The following is a 19,598-nucleotide window of genomic DNA, read 5'->3' as shown; positions in this document are numbered from 1 at the left end:
TAACACTGGGTATCCCCCACATGTGCAGATGTTGCTGTGTTTTGTAAAACTATTAGTTTAGCTTTCACATTTTCTAAAGGGTACCTGGAGATTTTAAAATTTTAAAGGGTGCCTTGACTGAAAAAAAAAGTTGAGAAACACTGGGTTAGATACTTTTTAACCACACCTCCGGAAGGTTTAACCCCTTTATAACTGGCAATTGTGCAGTCATGCAACACTGTACGCGAATGAAATTTATATTATTTTTCCACAGAAATAGAGATTTCTTTTGGTGGTATGTGATCCCCACTGGGGTTTTTCTTTTTCATTTTTTTATTAATCACTTCAAGTCCGGACACTTATACCCCCTTCCTGTTCAGGCCAATTTTCAGCTTTCAGCGCTATCACACTTTGAATGACAATTGCGCGGTTATACAACACTGTACCCATATGAATTTTTTAGCATTTTTTTGAGACAGATAAAGCTTTATTTTGGTGGTATTTATTCACCGGTGGGACTTTTATTTTTTTTGCTATGTAAATGAAAATGTCCAAAAAATAAAAAAAAAAGTGTTTTTCTTATAAAATGTTGCAAATAAATAATATTTCATCATAAATCTTGTCCAAAATGTATTCTGTTATCTTTATAGTTAAAAAAAAAAAATAAAAATAACCCAAATTAGTTTATAACCAAAAATTATAATTTTTAAACATTTTTATTTTATTTTTTTATATTATTATGTTTTTTGTTTTTTTTTTTTACATACGGTCACCCTAGCAGTACAGTGTCACCATGGTGACACTGTGTACTACTTATGGGGGGTGATGAAGATTTTTTTTTTTACACTGATTGCTTTTACACCCATAAAGGCTGTAATTATTTTTCCTTCTCTCTGGCTGCATTTTTGCAGCCATTGAGAACTACTGTGTGAGCTGTGATTGGTCACAGCTTGTCACATGGTACAAGGCTGTTGTGAATAGCCTTGTACCATGTGACCTCTGTGATCATTCACAGATTTCACACGTAATAAGCAATGATGTCAGAAGTGACATCTTGCTTACTACACTTCATGTGATCACTGATTGGCCAATCAGTGATCACATGATCGGGACTTTGGACAGAGGTCTCGTACGACGATCGGTGTACCACTGTGTCCAGAGGACACAGCGGGCACCAGATCACGGTGCTGTGCGCTCCCAGGGAGCACGCACAAGCAGGGGGCGGGGATGCCGTTTATAAATGGCCACCCGACCCTGCACTGCCACCGTACGGCCGTTTATATACAACGGCTGGACGGGAGGTGGTTAAATAAACGAAAAAAAGACCAAAATGTTTGAAAACATTTTCTACTTTCTGTTATAAAACATATCCAATAAAAAGAAAAAAAAAAAGAAATCAAGTTTCTTCGTAAATTCAGGCCAAAATGTATTCTGCTACATGCCATTTAAAAAAAAAAATCCCAATAAGTGTATATTAATTGGTTTGTGTGAAAGTTATAGCGTCTACAAACTATGGTGTATATATAGTGGACTTTACGCAACTATATACACTATACTGGTGATCAGCAACTTATAGTGTGACCATGATAGTGTGGCTGGCAATCTGGCGCTAACAGACACTTGCTGGGAGGGACACTGTCATTGGTAGAGTATTATATTCGATCACTGTATTAGTGTCACTAGCAATGTCAGTGTCACTGGCTGGGATGGGGTTAACATCAAGGGGAAATCAAGGAGTTAACCGTATGCCTAACAAGTGTAATGTGTGTTGCTTTTACTCACAGATCTGGCTGTTTTTTCTCCCTGAACTCAGATTTGAGTTCAGGGAGAAGAAACAGCCAGATTGCTGTTCTGTGTTTTTTAACCCCTTGGTGCCGGCGCCTCCTGGCCCTTGAAGGGTTTCAGAAGCTGGGAGGCGGGGTGGGGTTTAGAATCATGTGACCGCCGTGACATGATCGGGAAAGGTCCCGATCGAAACCTTTCCGTGAGTACCAGACACGTGTGCTGGGAGCACGCAGGGCGCGCCCTCTCAGCACATATGTTTTCTTTTAATAGAACGCAAATGGGCGGCCATTCGGCGTCTAGGCCCATACGCCGGGAGGCTGCACATTTGCGTTCGGCCGGTGCCAAGAGGTTACTGAACTCTGTGCTGCGATTGGACAGAGCCAATCAACAGGTTTCCGCCAAGATCATTGGCTGAAATCTGCTGACAAACTCCTGCTGTGTCCAATCACAGCACAGGCTAGCAAGGAGAGCGCATGTGCGCCCCAAACCCCAGAGAAAGCCGTTGCTGTGCCTACAACGGTGACCTGCCGCCTGCTCACAGTCCATTTACTGTGAGCGGGATGCCAAACAGTTAACACCGAGCTGATTATTTTCACATCTAAAAAGATTAAAAAAAAAAAAAAAGAAAACCCTTTTCCCTCTCAAACTTACTGTTAAATGTTTCTGCCAGATTAAGGTCATTCTCTGTGATGTCCCCGATGCCAAAATGGACCAGGTTCAGCTCACACTCCTCTTCAGCATCGTATGTGTCAATGACATTCAGAATGGCTTCCACGGAGCCGTCCACGTCACCTAGACAAAGACACGAGGACGATATTGACACATGGGGAGGTAATCAGTAAATGACATTTCCCTGCAGTTTGATTTCTCAGATAATCATTTTTTAATTCAGACGGTTCACAATGCTGGCAGGTTCACTCACTCTTCAGACAGTTTTTAGTCCTTTCCTTTTTGCAGTCTGCATTTTGATCGATTATCGTGAACTCCGGCATACAAAGAACATCGAAGGAAATCTTTGACATGTTTCATATTAAATGACCTGCAAGGAGGTGCACTGACCATTATACATTATAGCAGGGAGCCAACACATGCACAGTACTGCCAAAGCGCTGACTCCCAGGATGGTGGGGGAATACATGGGCAGTACTGACTCCCAGGATGGTGGGGGAACACATGAGCAGTACTGACTCCCAGGATGGTGGGGGAACACACGGGCAGTACTGACTCCCAGGATGGTGGGGGAACACACGGGCAGTACTGACTCCCAGGATGGTGGGGGAACACATGGGCAGTACTGACTCCCAGGATGGTGGGGGAACACATGGGCAGTACTGACTCCCAGGATGGTGGGGGAACACATGGGCAGTACTGACTCCCAGGATGGTGGGGGAACACACGGGCGGTACTGACTCCCAGGATGGTGGGGGAACACACGGGTGGTACTGACTCCCAGGATGATGGGGGAACACACGGGCGGTACTGACTCCCAGGATGGTGGGGGAACACACGGGCGGTACTGACTCCCAGGATGGTGGGGGAACACACGGGCGGTACTGACTCCCAGGATGGTGGGGGAACACACGGGCGGTACTGACTCCCAGGATGGTGGGGGAACACACGGGCGGTACTGACTCCCAGGATGGTGGGGGAACACACGGGCGGTACTGACTCCCAGGATGGTGGGGGAACACATGGGCGGTACTGACTCCCAGGATGGTGGGGGAACACATGGGCGGTACTGACTCCCAGGATGGTGGGGGAACACATGGGCGGTACTGACTCCCAGGATGGTGGGGGAACATTGGGCGTTACTGACTCCCAGGATATTGGGGGAACACATGGGCGGTACTGACTCCCAGGATGGTGGGGGAACACATGGGCGGTACTGACTTCCAGGATGGTGGGGGGACACATGGGCGGTACTGACTCCCAGGATGGTGGGGGAACACATGGGCAGTACTGACTGCCAGGATGGTGGGGGGGCACATGGGCAGTACTGACTGCCAGGATGGTGGGGGAATACATGGGCAGTACTGACTCCCAGGATGGTGGGGGGACACATGGGCAGTACTGACTCCCAGGATGGTGGGGGAATACATGAGCAGGCTTGACGGACAATAACAAGGAAATATTGCTTCTGAAAACTAACTAGAAAAAAGTGTGCCCCCTATGGACACATAATAAATACAACCTGAAGCATGCCTGATGGGCCAAAGAAGACAGTAGGAAGAATGCGGAGTATACAACATACAGCAGTGAGTACAGTGTGGAGCCACGTGACGTACAAAATGTACATCAGTGTACAGGGTGGAGAGGTATAGAGTATACAATGTACAGCACAGTGTACAGTATAGAGTTGAATATATAATGTACAGCACATTGTACAGAGCAGAGTGGTGTACATATAATGTACAGCACAGTACACAGAGTGGAATATATAATGTACAGCACAGTACACAGAGCAGAGTGGAATATATAATGTATAGCACAGTGTACAAAGCAGAGTGGAATATATAATGTATAGCACAGTGTACCGAGTGGAGCAATGTGAAGTATATACTATATAAGACAGAGTGGCGTATATAATATATAGCAGTGTACAGAGTGGAATGGTTTATAAGTATATAGCACAGAGTGGTGTAATGTGAAATATATAATGTATAGCACAGTGTACAGATTTAACAGTATGGAGTATATAATGTATAGCAAGGTGTACAGAGTAGAGTGGTGTACATGATGCACAGCAGTCTGCAGAATGAAGTATATACTGTATAGCACAAAGTGGAGCAGTGTGGATTAAATAATACACAGCACAGCGCACAGGTTTAGCAGTGTGGAGTATATAATGTAAAGCACAGTGTATTGAGTAGAACACTGTAAAGTATATAATGTGAAGCACAGAGTGGATCAGTAATGAATACATAATGTACAGCACTGTATACAGATTTACCAGTATGGATTATACACGGCTCAAAAATATTAAAGGAAGACTTTGAAAACTCATCAGATCTCAATGGGAAAAAAAAATCTCCTGCTGGACATCTATACTGATATGGACGGGTAATGTGTTAGGAATGTAAGGACGCCCCATCGTTTGATGGAAATGATCAACCTACAGAGGACTGAATTCAAACACACCCCGAAAATCAAAGTGAAAAAATGATGCAGCAGGCGAGTCCATTTTGCTGAAATTTCATTGCAGCAACTCAGAATGGTCCTCAGTGGTTTGTATGGCCCCCATGTGCTTGTATGCATGCCTGACAATATTGGGGGAGGCTCTGAATGAGACGGCGGATGGTGTCCTGGGGGATTTCCTCCCAGATCTGGACCAGGGCATCACTGAGCTCCTGGACAGTCTGAGGTGCAACCTGGAGGCATCGGATGGTCCAAAACATGACATCCCAGAGGTGTTCTATTGGATTTAGGTCAGGCGAGCGTGGAGGCCATTCAATGGTATCAATTCCTTCATCCTCCAGGAACTGCCTGCATACTCTCACCACATGATTGCACCAGGAGGAACCCAGGACCCACTGCACCAGCGTAGGGTCTGACAATGGGTCCAAGGATTTCATCCTGATACCTAATGGCAGTCAGGGTGCCATTGTCTAGGCCAGCAATGGGCAAACTACGGCCCGCGGGCCGTATACGGCCCGGCGGACCTTTTAATCCGGCCCGCGGATGTGGCTGTCAGGATGTGTGTAGGCGGGGCAGCGTGACGAACGTGAGGGGAGGGGAGCTAGGCTCCTCTCACAGTCCGCCCTGAAGACCGGAACGGCGCGGGAACACGGCGAGAGGAACGCACGGAGCAAAGGTAAGTGAATTGACACAGGGGGACTTGGCTTACTACTTGGTGGAGAATAGTACTGTGGGGGATGAAATACTATGAGGGATGAATTAATATGGGGGATGAATTACTATATGGGGGGTGAATTACTATATGGGGGGTGAATTACTATATGGGGGATGAATTACTATGGGGGATGAATTACTATAGGGGGATGAATTACTATATGGGGGATGAATTACTATATGGGGGATGAATTACTATGGGGGATGAATTATTATATGGGGGATGAATTACTATATGGGGGATGAATTACTATATGGGGGATGAATTACTATATGGGGGATGAATTACTATATGGGGGATTAATTACTATGGGGGATGAATTACTATATGGGGGATGAATTACTATATGGGGGATTAATTACTATGCTTACTATGGGGGAATATTACTATACTTACTATGGATGACACATACACATCATTCATCTACTCTTGGTCCGGCCCCCGGGTCCAATATATGAACCCATTGCGGCCCTCAAGTCAAAAAGTTTGCCCACCCCTGGTCTAGGCTGTAGAGGTCTGTGTGTCCCTCCATGGATATGCCTCCCCAGACCATCACTGACCCACCACCAAAATGGTCATGCTGAACGATGTTACAGGCAGCAGAACGTTGTCCACGGCTTCTCCAGACCCTTTCACGTCTGTCACATGTGCTCAGGGTGAACCTGATCTCATCTGTGAAAAGCACAGGGCGCCAGTGGTGGACCTGCCAATTCTGGTGTTCAATGGGAAATGCCAATCAAGCTCTATGGTGCCGGGCAGTGAGCACAGGGCCCACTAGAGGACATCGGGCCCTCAGGTCACCCTCATGAAGTCTGTTTCTGATTGTTTGGTCAGAGACATTCACACCAGTGGCCTGCTGGAGGTCATTTTGTAGGGCTCTGGCAGGGCTCATCCTGTTCCTCCTTGCACAAAGGAGCAGATACCGGTCCTGCTGATGAGTTAAGGACCTTCTACAGCCCTGTCCAGCTCTCCTAGAGTAACTGCCTGTCTCCTGGAATCTCCTCCATGCTCTTGAGGCAGTGCTGGGAGACACAGCAAACCTTCTGGCAATGACACGTATTGATGTGCCATCCTGGAGGAGTTGGACTGCCTGTGCAACCTCTGTAAGGTCCAGGTATCTCCTCATGCTGCCAGTAGTGACACTGACCCTAGCCAAATGCAAAACTAATGAAAAAGTCAGAAAAGATGAGTAGGGAAAAATGTCAGTGGCCTCCACCTGTAAAACTATTCCTCTTTTGGGGGTCGTCTCATTGGTGCCCATCTAGTGCACCTGTTGTTAATTTCATTAACACCAAAGCAGCTGAAACTGATTAACAACCCCCTCTGCTACTTACCTGACCAGATTAATATCCCAGGAGTGTCATTCAGTTGATGCTATACTATATATATATATATAAATAAAAAGTGTTCTTTTAATTTTTTTGAGCAGTGTATAATATACAGCACAGTGTAAAGAGTGGAACAGGGTGAAATATATACTGTACAGCACAGAGCGGCCCTAGGTGAAGTATATAATGCACAGCACAGTTTACAGATTTAATATTATGGAGTATATAATATATAGCACAGTGTACAAAGTACAGCGGTGTGAAGTATATACTGTACAGCACACAGAAGTGCAGTGTGGAGCATGTAATGTACAGCACAGTGTGCAGATTTAGCAGTGTGGAGCATGTAATGTACAGCACAGTGTGCAGATTTAGCATTATGGAGCATGTAATGTACAGCACAGTGTGCAGATTTAGCATTATGGAGCATGTTATATATAGCACAGTGTGCAGATTTAGCATTATGGAGCATGTAATGTACAACACAGTGTGCAGATTTAGCATTATGGAGCATGTAATGTACAGCACAGTGTGCAGATTTAGCATTATGGAGCATATAATGTACAGCACAGTGTGCAGATTTAGCAATATGGAGCATATAATGTACAGCACAGTGTGCAGATTTAGCATTATGGAGCATGTAATGTACAGCACAGTGTGCAGATTTAGCATTATGGAGCATGTAATGTACAGCACAGTGTGCAGATTTAGCATTATGGAGCATGTAATGTACAGCACAGTGTGCAGATTTAGCATTATGGAGCATGTAATGTACAGCAGTGTGCAGATTTAGCATTATGGAGCATGTAATGTACAGCACAGTGTGCAGATTTAGCATTATGGAGCATGTAATGTACAGCAGTGTGCAGATTTAGCATTATGGAGCATGTAATGTACAGCACAGTGTGCAGATTTAGCATTATGGAGCATGTAATGTACAGCACAGTGTACAGAGTAGAGCAGTGTGAAATATATAATGTACAGCATGACGTCTAAGTGGGAGGATGGGCTGCATGGCCTCCCTCAAGTTTGTCTTCCCTGTGATAAAAGCGATATTATCTAGAAAGGATCACATGGATAGTCACCTTTTACTATTACAGGGACAGTGGGATTGTCGCTCGCCGTCCTCTCGGATGGTCGGTATTGCTGTCCTTTCCTGGTCTTGTACAAGACATAACGTTTCTCTTTCCAGGTCATGCCACGGAAAGCAACCTGCTTCTCCCTTCGAGCCTCTCTGTGCTCGTGCCGTTTAGCAGAGATCACCTCCAGGTCCTTTTCGATGCTTTCCTCCTCTTCCAATTGCATCCTCCAGTCAACAATTTCTCTGGCCCGTTGCTGGAAAGTGAGATGAAAAGGTTCAACCCTGCCAGACAGAATAGTCACATCTGCAACCTGTCTACAGACCATGCTGCAGTTAGAGCTGAAGTTTAATCTCCTGTTTTATCTTCCCTGATTTTGCTTTTCCCCACTCATCAATATGCTAATGATTTCTTTATTTTAAATAAAACCAGTTTTAATTACATACTTTATTTAGATCCAGTGACAACACTGGGTCTCTGTGCTTCTCTATGCAATGCAGGTACATCATGGCCGTGGGAGAGGCCAGCAGGATGCTGCTCTTCCTGAAAACATGACAGAACCCTGCCTCAGTACTCCTCTCAAGAAGCCTGTGATGGAAGTCACTTTGGGTGGGGGGGCCCATGGAACACAGCCCCCTTTGGAGAGGTAGGGAGACCCCTGTCTCTGCTCCCCATATCCCTATTATGTGCAAGTCACCCTGTGCCTGTTAGGGGTACAGGGTGAAATGTCCCGATATTGTGCAGACATGTATAGGTGGGGTGTGGGGGTTGTTCATTGTTTACTGCCAGGTGGTCCCATTGTTCTATTGTGTCTTGCTTGCCAGCAAACTATTATGGGATGTATGTGTTTGTGTATTGGCTTGGTGGGGGGGGTGTCTGCTGTGCATCTCATTACTAAATGTATTGCCCCGCCCTGTGTATATATCTTGTGTCTGTGTTAAAATAAAGCAGTCCAATTCCTGTTTTAAGACGAGTCTGGTGCTGTCTTGTCTTGTATGGTCAGCGGTGGTGTCCGTGGATCTGTGTTCGGACAGGGAAGCGGGAGTCTAATGGAAATACCCATAGTGCAGTCGGAGTCCGGTTCCGTTACAAAGCCTTCATCTTAAAGCCCAACTCTGGGCAAAAAAAAAAAAAAAACGGCTCATTTTTGTTTAGGGGATTGAAAAAGGCAGATATACTTAATCCTTCGATCCTCCAAGCACAAGACCGGTTCCTGTGGCTTCTGCATCCACGCAGTCCAGCGGTCTTGTGCAGTGGACTGTTCCTGACGTCATCACGCTCATAGACCTGCTCTGGACATGAGGACGCCAGGAACAGTCCACCCGCTGGATTGTATACCGCTATAGCGGGTGATTGTGTATTAAATTTCAGCCTGCAGGAGTGGGGTGTTCCTAGCCAGGCTTCATTTGCATGCAGACCACCCTAGGTAACACCTACATGTGATGCTGAGCCTCCGTGATTGGAGGTACCAAAATCTAATCTAAGGAAAGGGGCGGGCCGGGAACAGTCAGGTGGTGAGAAAAGTGCCAGAAGTTGCTGGACGTTCTCCATCCAGGAAATGAGGAGGGCTCTATCTGACTTTCTGCAGCTTCTAATGCACACTGTGAGAAGCTCAGAATGCGCAGCGAAATCAGAATAAGCCATTTAAAATGTTCCTAAACCATGGACCCCGCATTCACTATATCCGGTCTCCCCGGACCCTGCATTCACTATATCCGGTCTCCCCGGACCCCGCATTCACTATATCCGGTCTCCCCGGACCCCGCATTCCTTATATCCGGTCTCCCCGGACCCCGCATTCACTATATCCGCTCTCCCCGGACCCCGCATTCACCATATCCGCTCTCCCCGGACCCTGCATTCACCATATCCGCTCTCCCCGGACCCTGCATTCACTATATCCGCTCTCCCCGGACCCTGCATTCACTATATCCGTTCTCCCCGGACCCTGCATTCACTATCTCCGTTCTCCCCGGACCCTGCATTCACTATCTCCGTTCTCCCCGGACCCTGCATTCACTATCTCCGTTCTCCCCGGACCCTGCATTCACTATCTCCGTTCTCCCCGGACCCTGCATTCACTATCTCCGCTCTCCCCGGACCCTGCATTCACTATCTCGTCTCCCCGGACCCTGCATTCACTCTATCCGGTTCCCCGGACCCTGCATTCACTCTATCCGGTTCCCCGGACCCTGCATTCACTCTATCCGGTTCCCCGGACCCTGCATTCACTCTATCCGGTTCCCCGGACCCTGCATTCACTCTATCCGGTTCCCCGGACCCTGCATTCACTCTATCCGGTTCCCCGGACCCTGCATTCACTCTATCCGCTCTCCCCGGACCCTGCATTCACTATATCCGCTCTCCCCGGACCCTGCATTCACTATATCCGCTCTCCCCGGACCCTGCATTCACTATATCCGCTCTCCCCGGACCCTGCATTCACTATATCCGGTCTCCCCGGACCCTGCATTCACTATATCCGGTCTCCCCGGACCCTGCATTCACTATATCCGGTCTCCCCGGACCCTGCATTCACTATATCCGGTCTCCCCGGACCCTGCATTCACTATATCCGGTCTCCCCGGACCCTGCATTCACTATATCCGGTCTCCCCGGACCCTGCATTCACTATATCCGGTCTCCCCGGACCCTGCATTCACTATATCCGGTCTCCCCGGACCCTGCATTCACTATATCCGGTCTCCCCGGACCCTGCATTCACTATATCTGCTCTCCCCGGACCCTGCATTCACTATATCCGGTCTCCCCGGACCCTGCATTCACTATATCCGGTCTCCCCGGACCCTGCATTCACTATATCCGGTCTCCCCGGACCCTGCATTCACTATATCCGGTCTCCCCGGACCCTGCATTCACTATATCCGGTCTCCCCGGACCCTGCATTCACTATATCCGGTCTCCCCGGACCCTGCATTCACTATATCCGGTCTCCCCGGACCCTGCATTCACTATATCCGCTCTCCCCGGACCCTGCATTCACTATATCCGCTCTCCCCGGACCCTGCATTCACTATATCCGCTCTCCCCGGACCCTGCATTCACTATATCCGGTCTCCCCGGACCCTGCATTCACTATATCCGGTCTCCCCGGACCCTGCATTCACTATATCCGGTCTCCCCGGACCCTGCATTCACTATATCCGGTCTCCCCGGACCCTGCATTCACTATATCCGGTCTCCCCGGACCCTGCATTCACTATATCCGGTCTCCCCGGACCCTGCATTCACTATATCCGGTCTCCCCGGACCCTGCATTCACTATATCCGGTCTCCCCGGACCCTGCATTCACTATATCCGCTCTCCCCGGACCCTGCATTCACTATATCCGCTCTCCCCGGACCCTGCATTCACTATATCTGGTCTCCCACAGGACACTCAACATAGAAATGCAATTACTTTAGTAAATATAAACTGCTAAATACCTTTTCTCATCAGCAGAGCAGGCTTGTGACTTCTATCAGTGTCCAGCAGAGCACGTTAACTGCTTCACCGCCACTCTATAGCACAAATACTGCTAAGGGGCGGAAGGGCTGCGCAAAATCACGTATATATACCTTAATTTTCAAAATAAGTGAGCGCTTAAAACAACTAGTATAAAATCACAAAAATTAAAATAAAAGAAGAAGAAAACAGCAGCTGAACACCAAAGAGGTACCATATGAACCTTCTCAATAAAAATGCATACAAGGGAGAGGTGCAGCGCTAACTAAATGAATAAATATACTTATATACTTGATAAATATAAATATAAATCAGTAAAAAGTGCTATTAAAGTGCAAAACGGTGACTAAATGATGGATATAGTCCATATCGTGCTCAGAATCCAAGAGAGTCCTTTAAGAGCTCCAATCCCTGGATTCGTGGATGAGGTGATAAAAGTAAAAATTGCGCACTCACCAAATGCGCAATTCAAATGCGCATTCAAAGCTGATATTCCAAGGTCCTCATATGGATCTGGTCAGATCTGGTCATGGAAAGCCCTCTGTCACCTGGTAGTGTATTCCACACATAGAAGAAAAGGCCGCTCTGCAGATGTAAAGGACTCCCACTGAGAACACTCAACAGCACGCCCACGTGCTAACGCACCTCCTCAGGTAGATTACTCCGCCTCGGCAGTAACACGGTTCACAGATCACTCCGCGCTCTCGGCCGCGTAGAAGGTAATGTGGCGCATGTGGTGTAGTGGCGGCTATCCGGCGCTGGGGGGCAGTGCGGATCGCTCTACCTGTGTCTGAGCATGGAGGAAGTTCAGGCGGCACGTGACACTGACCCGCCTGAACTTCTTTCTCCCACAGTGCGCGGGTCAGTGTCACGTGCCGCCTGAACTTCCTCCATGCTCAGACACAGGTAGAGCGATCCGCACTGCCCCCCAGCGCCGGATAGCCGCCACTACACCACATGCGCCACATTACCTTCTACGCGGCCGAGAGCGCGGAGTGATCTGTGAACCGTGTTACTGCCGAGGCGGAGTAATCTACCTGAGGAGGTGCGTTAGCACGTGGGCGTGCTGTTGAGTGTTCTCAGTGGGAGTCCTTTACATCTGCAGAGCGGCCTTTTCTTCTATGTGTGGAATACACTACCAGGTGACAGAGGGCTTTCCATGACCAGATCTGACCAGATCCATATGAGGACCTTGGAATATCAGCTTTGAATGCGCATTTGAATTGCGCATTTGGTGAGTGCGCAATTTTTACTTTTATCACCTCATCCACGAATCCAGGGATTGGAGCTCTTAAAGGACTCTCTTGGATTCTGAGCACGATATGGACTATATCCATCATTTAGTCACCGTTTTGCACTTTAATAGCACTTTTTACTGATTTATATTTATATTTATCAAGTATATAAGTATATTTATTCATTTAGTTAGCGCTGCACCTCTCCCTTGTATGCACGTATATATACCTGATTCAGCATTTTCGGGTAGGGGGCGAGTGCACCGCCACTGTCAGCTACGGCTGTCGATCACAGGGTCCCGGCTGGAGATTCTCCGTCGGCACCCAGCGATTGCCGGGTAGACAATACAGATCTTTTTTTTTCTGGTTGAGCTGGATGGACTTTTGTCTTTTTTCAGCCAGACTAACTATGTAACATTAGCAGCTTAATATTTATATGGTGACGGCTCCTGAAGAAGTGGATCAAGTCCACGAAACGCAATTAGGCATACCCCAAAAATAATGAGCCTAAAGTTTTTAAAGAACTGGATCAGATGAGTAAAGATATGTTGCTTCTTGATGTTGTAAATTTTTACATTGCGTGACTCAGTATAGTTGATGTAAAATAGAAAAATGTGATATATGTTGTATTTTGATATACAGTGGGGCAAAAAAGTATTTAGTCAGCCACCAATTGTGCAAGTTCTCCCACTTAAAAAGATGAGAGAGGCCTGTGATTGGCATCATAGGTAGACCTCAACTATGAGAGACAAAATGAGAAAACAAATCCAGACAATCACATTGGCTGATTTGGAAAGAATTTATTTGCAAATTATGGTGTAAAATAAGTATTTGGTCACCTACAAACAAGCAAGATTTCTGGCTCTCACAGACCTGTACCTTCTTCTTTAAGAGGCTCCTCTGTCCTGCACTCATTACCTGTATCAATGGCACCAGTTTGAACTTGTTATCAGTATAAAAGACACCTGTCCATAACCTCAAACAGTCACACTCCAAACTCCACTATGGTGAAGACCAAAGAGCTGTCGAAGGACACCAGAAACAAAATTGTAGACCTGCACCAGGCTGGGAAAACTGAATCTGCAATAGGCAAGCAGCTTGGTGTGAACAAATCAACTGTGGGAGCAATAATTAGAAAATGGAAGACATACGAGACCACTGATAACCTCCCTCGATCTGGGGCTCCACGCAAGATCTAACCCTGTGGGGTCAAAATGATCACAAGAACGGTAAGCAAAAATAACAGGACCACATGGGGGGACCTAGTGAATGACCTGCAGAGAGCTGGGACCAACGTAACAAAGGCTACCATCAGTAACACACTACGCCGCCAGGGACTCAGATCCTGCAGTGCCAGACGTGTCCCCCTGCTTAAGCCAGTACATGTCCGGGCCTGCCTGACGTTTGCTAGAGAGCATTTGGATGATCCAGAAGAGGATTGGGAGAATGTCATATGGTCAGATGAAACCAAAATAGAACGGTTTGGTAGAAACACAACTCGTCGTGTTTGGAGGAGAGAGAATGCTGAGTTGCATCCAAAGAACACCATACCTACTGTGAAGCATGGGGGTGGCAACATCATGCTTTGGGGCTGTTTCTCCGCAAAGGGACCAGGACGACTGATCCATGTACAGGACAGAATGAATGGGGCCATGTATCGTGAGATTTTGAGTGCAAACCTCCTTCCATCAACAAGGGCATTGAAGATGAAACGTGGCTGGGTCTTCCAACATGACAATGATACCAAACATACCGCCCGGGCAACGAAGAAGTGGCTTCGTAAGAAGCATTTCAAGGTCCTGGAGTGGCCTAGCCAGTCTCCAGATCTCAACCCCATAGAAAACCTTTGGAGGGAGTTGAAAGTCCGTGTTGCCCAGCGACAGCCCCAAACCATCACTGCTCTAGAGGAGATCTGCATGGAGGATGGGCCAACATACCAGCAACAGTGTGTGCCAACCTTGTGAAGACTTACAGGAAACGTCTGACCTCTGTCATTGCCAACAAAGGATATATAACAAAGTATTGAGATGAACTTTTCATATTGACCAAATACTTATTTTCCACCATAATTTGCAAATAAATTCTTTCCAAATCAGCCAATGTGATTGTCTGGATTTGTTTTCTCATTTTGTCTCTCATAGTTGAGGTCTACCTATGATGCCAATTACAGGCCTCTCTCATCTTTTTAAGTGGGAGAACTTGCACAATTGGTGGCTGACTAAATACTTTTTTGCCCCACTGTATAATAAAGTATATTTTTTTATACTTATGTTGTTTTCAGGTCGTTTTACAGTTTAAATACCTGTACGACTGGATCAATGTGCGGTTTGTATAAATGATAAACACTGTACCTCGGATTCCACTTCCAGGATTTCATCTCCAGCAGATGGAAGATCTTTCCAGCCAACTATCTCCACAGGCATGCTGGGTCCCACCTCGCTCAGCATGGTGTTGTTTTCATCGAACATCAGCCGGACCTTACCCCAGGACCTTCCCGCCACCAGCACCGCTCCCTTCCTAAGGGTTCCTCTCTGCACAATGGCTGTGGTCACCGGTCTGGAACAAAGTGTGAAGGCAAGGTTTCCGATCTTGTGCAGGATCATATTTAAAAATCTGGTCTACATGATGGCCAAAGAGCATCTCCTTACAGGAGAACGAGTCAGTCTGGATGTACGTGAGCTACACGGAATCACCAAGAGCTGCTGTACATAGGAAGATTTAACACTGAGGACAAGGGAAAGATCTGCTTGTCCCTCTTTGAGTTGGGCAATCTGTGTGTTCTCAGTGAAGGATGAGTTTGGGTTTGGTCTGGACTTAAAACACATTTTAATAGCCCCCACCCCACCCCATGGAAATGCAAACTCATGTGTAGGTCCCGTGTGCAGTGAACAGATTAGATTGCACCACACATGAGGTACTGTTGCAAATACCAAGGTAAGAGCAATAATTCTAGAGCCATCATTCATGATTAATTCTATGGGCCTTGTGTCAAACACAAGGCCCACCAGACCATTTCAGGTGGCCCTCACACTTCTTCTGCAGCTGCAGCACCTCCCTGGTCTCAGTAGTTGGCAGCAGAGAGGACGACAGAACTCCTCCACCAGATCCTGTACTTCCCCATGTAGCTGTTGCAAATACCAAGGTAAGAGCAATACTTCTAGAGCCATCATTGATGATTAATTCTATGGGTCAAACACAAGGCCCACCAGACCATTTCAGGTGGCCCTCACAATTCTTCTGCAGCTGCAGCACCTCCCTGGTCTCAGTAGTTGGCAGCAGAGAGGACAGAACTTCTCCACCAGATCCTGCACTTCCCCATGTAGCTGTTGCAAATACCAAGGTAAGAGCAATAATTCTAGAGCCATCATTCATGATTAATTCTATGGGCCTTGTGTCAAACACAAAGCCCACCAGACCATTTCACGTGGCCCTCACACTTCTTCTGCAGCTGCAGCACCTCCCTGGTCTCAGTAGTTGGCAGCAGAGAGGACAGAACTCCTCCACCAGATCCTGCACTTCCCCATGTAGCTGTTGCAAATACCAAGGTAAGAGCAATAATTCTAGAGCCATCATTCATGATTAATTCTATGGGCCTTGTGTCAAACACAAGGCCCACCAGACCATTTCAGGTGGCCCTCACAGTTCTTCTGCAGCTCCCTGGTCTCAGTAGTTGGCAGCAGAGAGGACAAAACTCCTCCACCAGATCCTGCACTTCCCCATGTAGCTACAGAGAGAATCGTCTCTGACCCTCCAAATCAGCAGTCAGCAGCACAAAGAGGGACAGAACTCCTCCTACAGATTGTATGTCTCTCTGTGCAGCCGCAGCACCCCATGTCCTCCTCCCCTGGTCTCAGCATTCAGCAGCTAACTCTAGCCCACCTCTGGTCCTCCTCCAGACCCTGTACTATGTGCTTCCTAGCTCTGGCCCCAGCTTCCTCCCACCAGCAGCACAAGGTAAGGGGGGTGCACTGTGATATAAGGGTGGGGGACTCTTGAATTCTGATGGTAGGGAGGCTGCTGAAATCTGCAAGGGGGGGTTGCTCTGGAAATCTAGTCGTACAGATACAACCAGCCCTTTGAGGGCAACTATAATGCTGGTGCGGCCCGTGATGAAATGGAGTTTGACATCCTGTTCTACACTGATAACCAGTAATGGTTTTTAGAGCGTCACCAATGAAAAGTTTTAGGTACTGTAGTTTGTCGCCATTTCACGGGAATGCACAATTTTGTGTGTTGACATTTTTGGTATCTATTTACTCAACACAGCATCATTTACATTTTCCAAAAAAAACTGGTTATTATATTGTTTGTTTGCCATAAAATTAATTTTAGAGTATTTGTTTCCTGAAAAATTTGTGTTTGATAAACAGCCGCTCCAATATCGTGCGATGTAAATTCCAAAAGCCACCATTTTTATTCTCCGGAGTCTCTGCTTTCAGCTATGGAAAAGTTAGAAGGGCTAAAAGTATTTTTTTTTTTTTTTTAGAAAAAAATGCTAATTTCTGCATGTGTGTGAAAAATTAAGAAAATGTCAGAGAAAGCAAGCAGTTACAAAAAAAAAATAAATAAAAAATGAAACGCAGAACCAGATTTTGGAACTTGTATGCAGTGAAGGTGATTTTTTTTTTTAATATTCTTCCCTCCTATTAATTTATATTTAAAAAAAAAAAAAAAAAGACGGGTTAATTTACTAAAACTGGAGAGTACATCTCTGCAAAGAAAATAATCAGCTTCCAGGTTTTATTGCCAAAGCGTAATTGAACAAGCTGAAGTTAGAAGCTGATTGCCTACCATGCGGAAATAAGCCAGATTTTTCACTCTCCAGCTTTAGGAAATCTCCCCCATAATGTATAGCCGGCTCACAGAGTGAATATTTACCCCTTTCCTTTGTCTGTACGACATTCAATAACTGTCCCTTCCACCAAGCCTGTAGGGTCAGCTTTCAGCTCCATCACTTCCGATAATGTCACTATTGCTTCAGAGAGGACGTGAAGATTCTCCCCCTGGTAACGGGCCATAAAGAGAAAGAAATTATATTGTTGGCAAACAAAAGGGATGCTCCGTCAAAGCAGAATAAACAACATATAGTACAAAAATAACCAATCCAATTCAATCTTATTTTATAATTAGTCCTTGAAAAATTATTAAAGTGGTTATAAACCTCAGACATGAAAAATGAACACAGCATATCCCTCTATAGTGTGTACTTGTCTCAGTCCAGAGCACTGAGTGTCATTTCTGTCTGCTGCCTCATTCCTCTGCTATCTGCCTGAGTCAGTTCCAACAAGGTTTCCTGACACCAAAAGAAAAATGGTGAGGGGGAGGGAGCTCCAGCATACTGCCTGTGATTGACAGCCTCAACTCAGTTGCTGTGTGTAGGGGGGGGGGGGGTGCCCCTCCTCTCCATTCAGGGCACAGAGCTCTCCTCACTGAGCTCTGTGGAGTGCGACTTCAGCTTTCCTCCTGCTTTTCAAAGCTGAGAGATTCTCTATAAATTCTGAACAATGAACAGATGTAGAGGAGAGAGGGCTGTAGATAAACAGGTACAATTTATGCAGGAGGATTTTTTTCATCTCCTAATACCTGAGGCCATTCGATTCACTGAATATATGTAAGAGTTTACAACCACTTTAACCTCTTCACGCTGGCTGAACGCAAACGTGCGGCCTCCCAGTGTCTGGGCCTAGACACCGAGCGGCCGCACATTTGTGTTCTTTATGTGCTGAGAGCGCACGCCCTGCACATTCCCAGCACACGTCTGGTACTCACGGAAAGGTCCCGATCTCCTCTTTCGATCGGGACCTTTCCCGATCATGTGACCGCCGTGGCGCGAACCCCACCCATCCCGTCTCCCAGCTTCTGAAACTCTTAAAGGGCCGGGAGGCGCCGGCGTGAAGGGGTTAAACTGGGAGTCAGGACATGTTTTTTCACCCTAGCATTCCTTACCCCTTAAAACCCAACTCTGGGAAAAGCAAAAATCTTCCCTTGCAGTAGGGCTGCCCCCAAACGGTCTAGGTCTAGGGCAGTCTTTTGCAACCAGGGTGCTCAGGCATCCTGGGGTGCCTTGAGGTTCCTTCAGGGGTGCCTTGGCAAAATGTCTAAAAATTGCCCAAAACTTGTTCACAAGCCAGCGGGGGGGGGGGGGGGGGGGGGGGAACAAGCTGGCCTTTTAGTTACACAAAGCCACAGGTTTTCATTGTGCACCACTATGACCTTCTAGCCGCTGGCATCCTGACAATCAATGACATCAGTTGATAAGGAGGATGTTGGCTGCCTGCCCAGCATCTTTGTTTGCCCCTCTCCTGTCCCTCTCCGTCAGTGCTGGGGCCACATTAGCCCAGTGATGTTCAAAACTAATCCCAGATCTCTATTACTGAAAGAGTAGTTGATACTTGGAAGAAACCTCCAGCAGAGGTAGTGAGGCTGTCCACAGCAAATAGCTTTAAACATGCTTTAGGCAAACATAGATCTATACTCAGACAAAAGAGTTAACAAAAAAACAAACAAAAAACGGGCAAACTCGATAGACCACTCAGTCTTTTTCTGCCGTCACTTTTCTATGTTTCTAAAAACTGAGGGAGAAGAGAAACAAGGGAATACTAGTCAGTACCAGTGTGCAAAAGTGTATTTACTTTGAAAGAATAAATCACCTCTGATGTTGGGTGTCCTACATGTGTGGATGTTGCTGCGTTATATAAAACTACTAGAATCATTTGTTACATTTACAATGGGGTGCCTCAAGACTATCCATAATTTTAAAGGGTGCCTTGCCTAAAAAAAGGTTGAGATACACTGGTCAAGGGGATGGGAAGAGTAGGTTCACTTACCTGATCTTCCACTCCCCCATACTCAGGGTGTAACATGTAATGTTACAAA

General features: G+C 46.6%; 1 protein-coding gene across 3 annotated transcripts in view; it reads right to left on the bottom strand.

The window, feature by feature from the left end:
- MTIF2 (mitochondrial translational initiation factor 2) overlaps positions 1-19,598 on the bottom strand; it is a 57,637-nt gene that overhangs the window by 13,541 nt on the left and 24,498 nt on the right. For all 3 annotated transcript variants that reach the window (XM_089663912.1, XM_089663914.1, XM_089663913.1), the window contains exons 8-11: positions 17,601-17,725; positions 15,074-15,278; positions 8,028-8,277; positions 2,416-2,556 (exon numbers count right to left, since the gene is read on the bottom strand). In XM_089663912.1, the coding sequence (XP_089520038.1) occupies positions 2,416-2,556; positions 8,028-8,277; positions 15,074-15,278; positions 17,601-17,725 (721 nt within the window). The remainder of the gene's footprint in view (positions 1-2,415; positions 2,557-8,027; positions 8,278-15,073; positions 15,279-17,600; positions 17,726-19,598) is intronic.

Source organism: Staurois parvus, unplaced genomic scaffold, assembly GCF_062004578.1.
Source record: "Staurois parvus isolate SC_StPar_1 unplaced genomic scaffold, SC_StPar_1.0 ptg001798l, whole genome shotgun sequence".
In the NCBI taxonomy this organism is placed as follows: domain Eukaryota; kingdom Metazoa; phylum Chordata; class Amphibia; order Anura; family Ranidae; genus Staurois; species Staurois parvus.
This window is presented reverse-complemented; position numbering and strand designations above follow the sequence as displayed.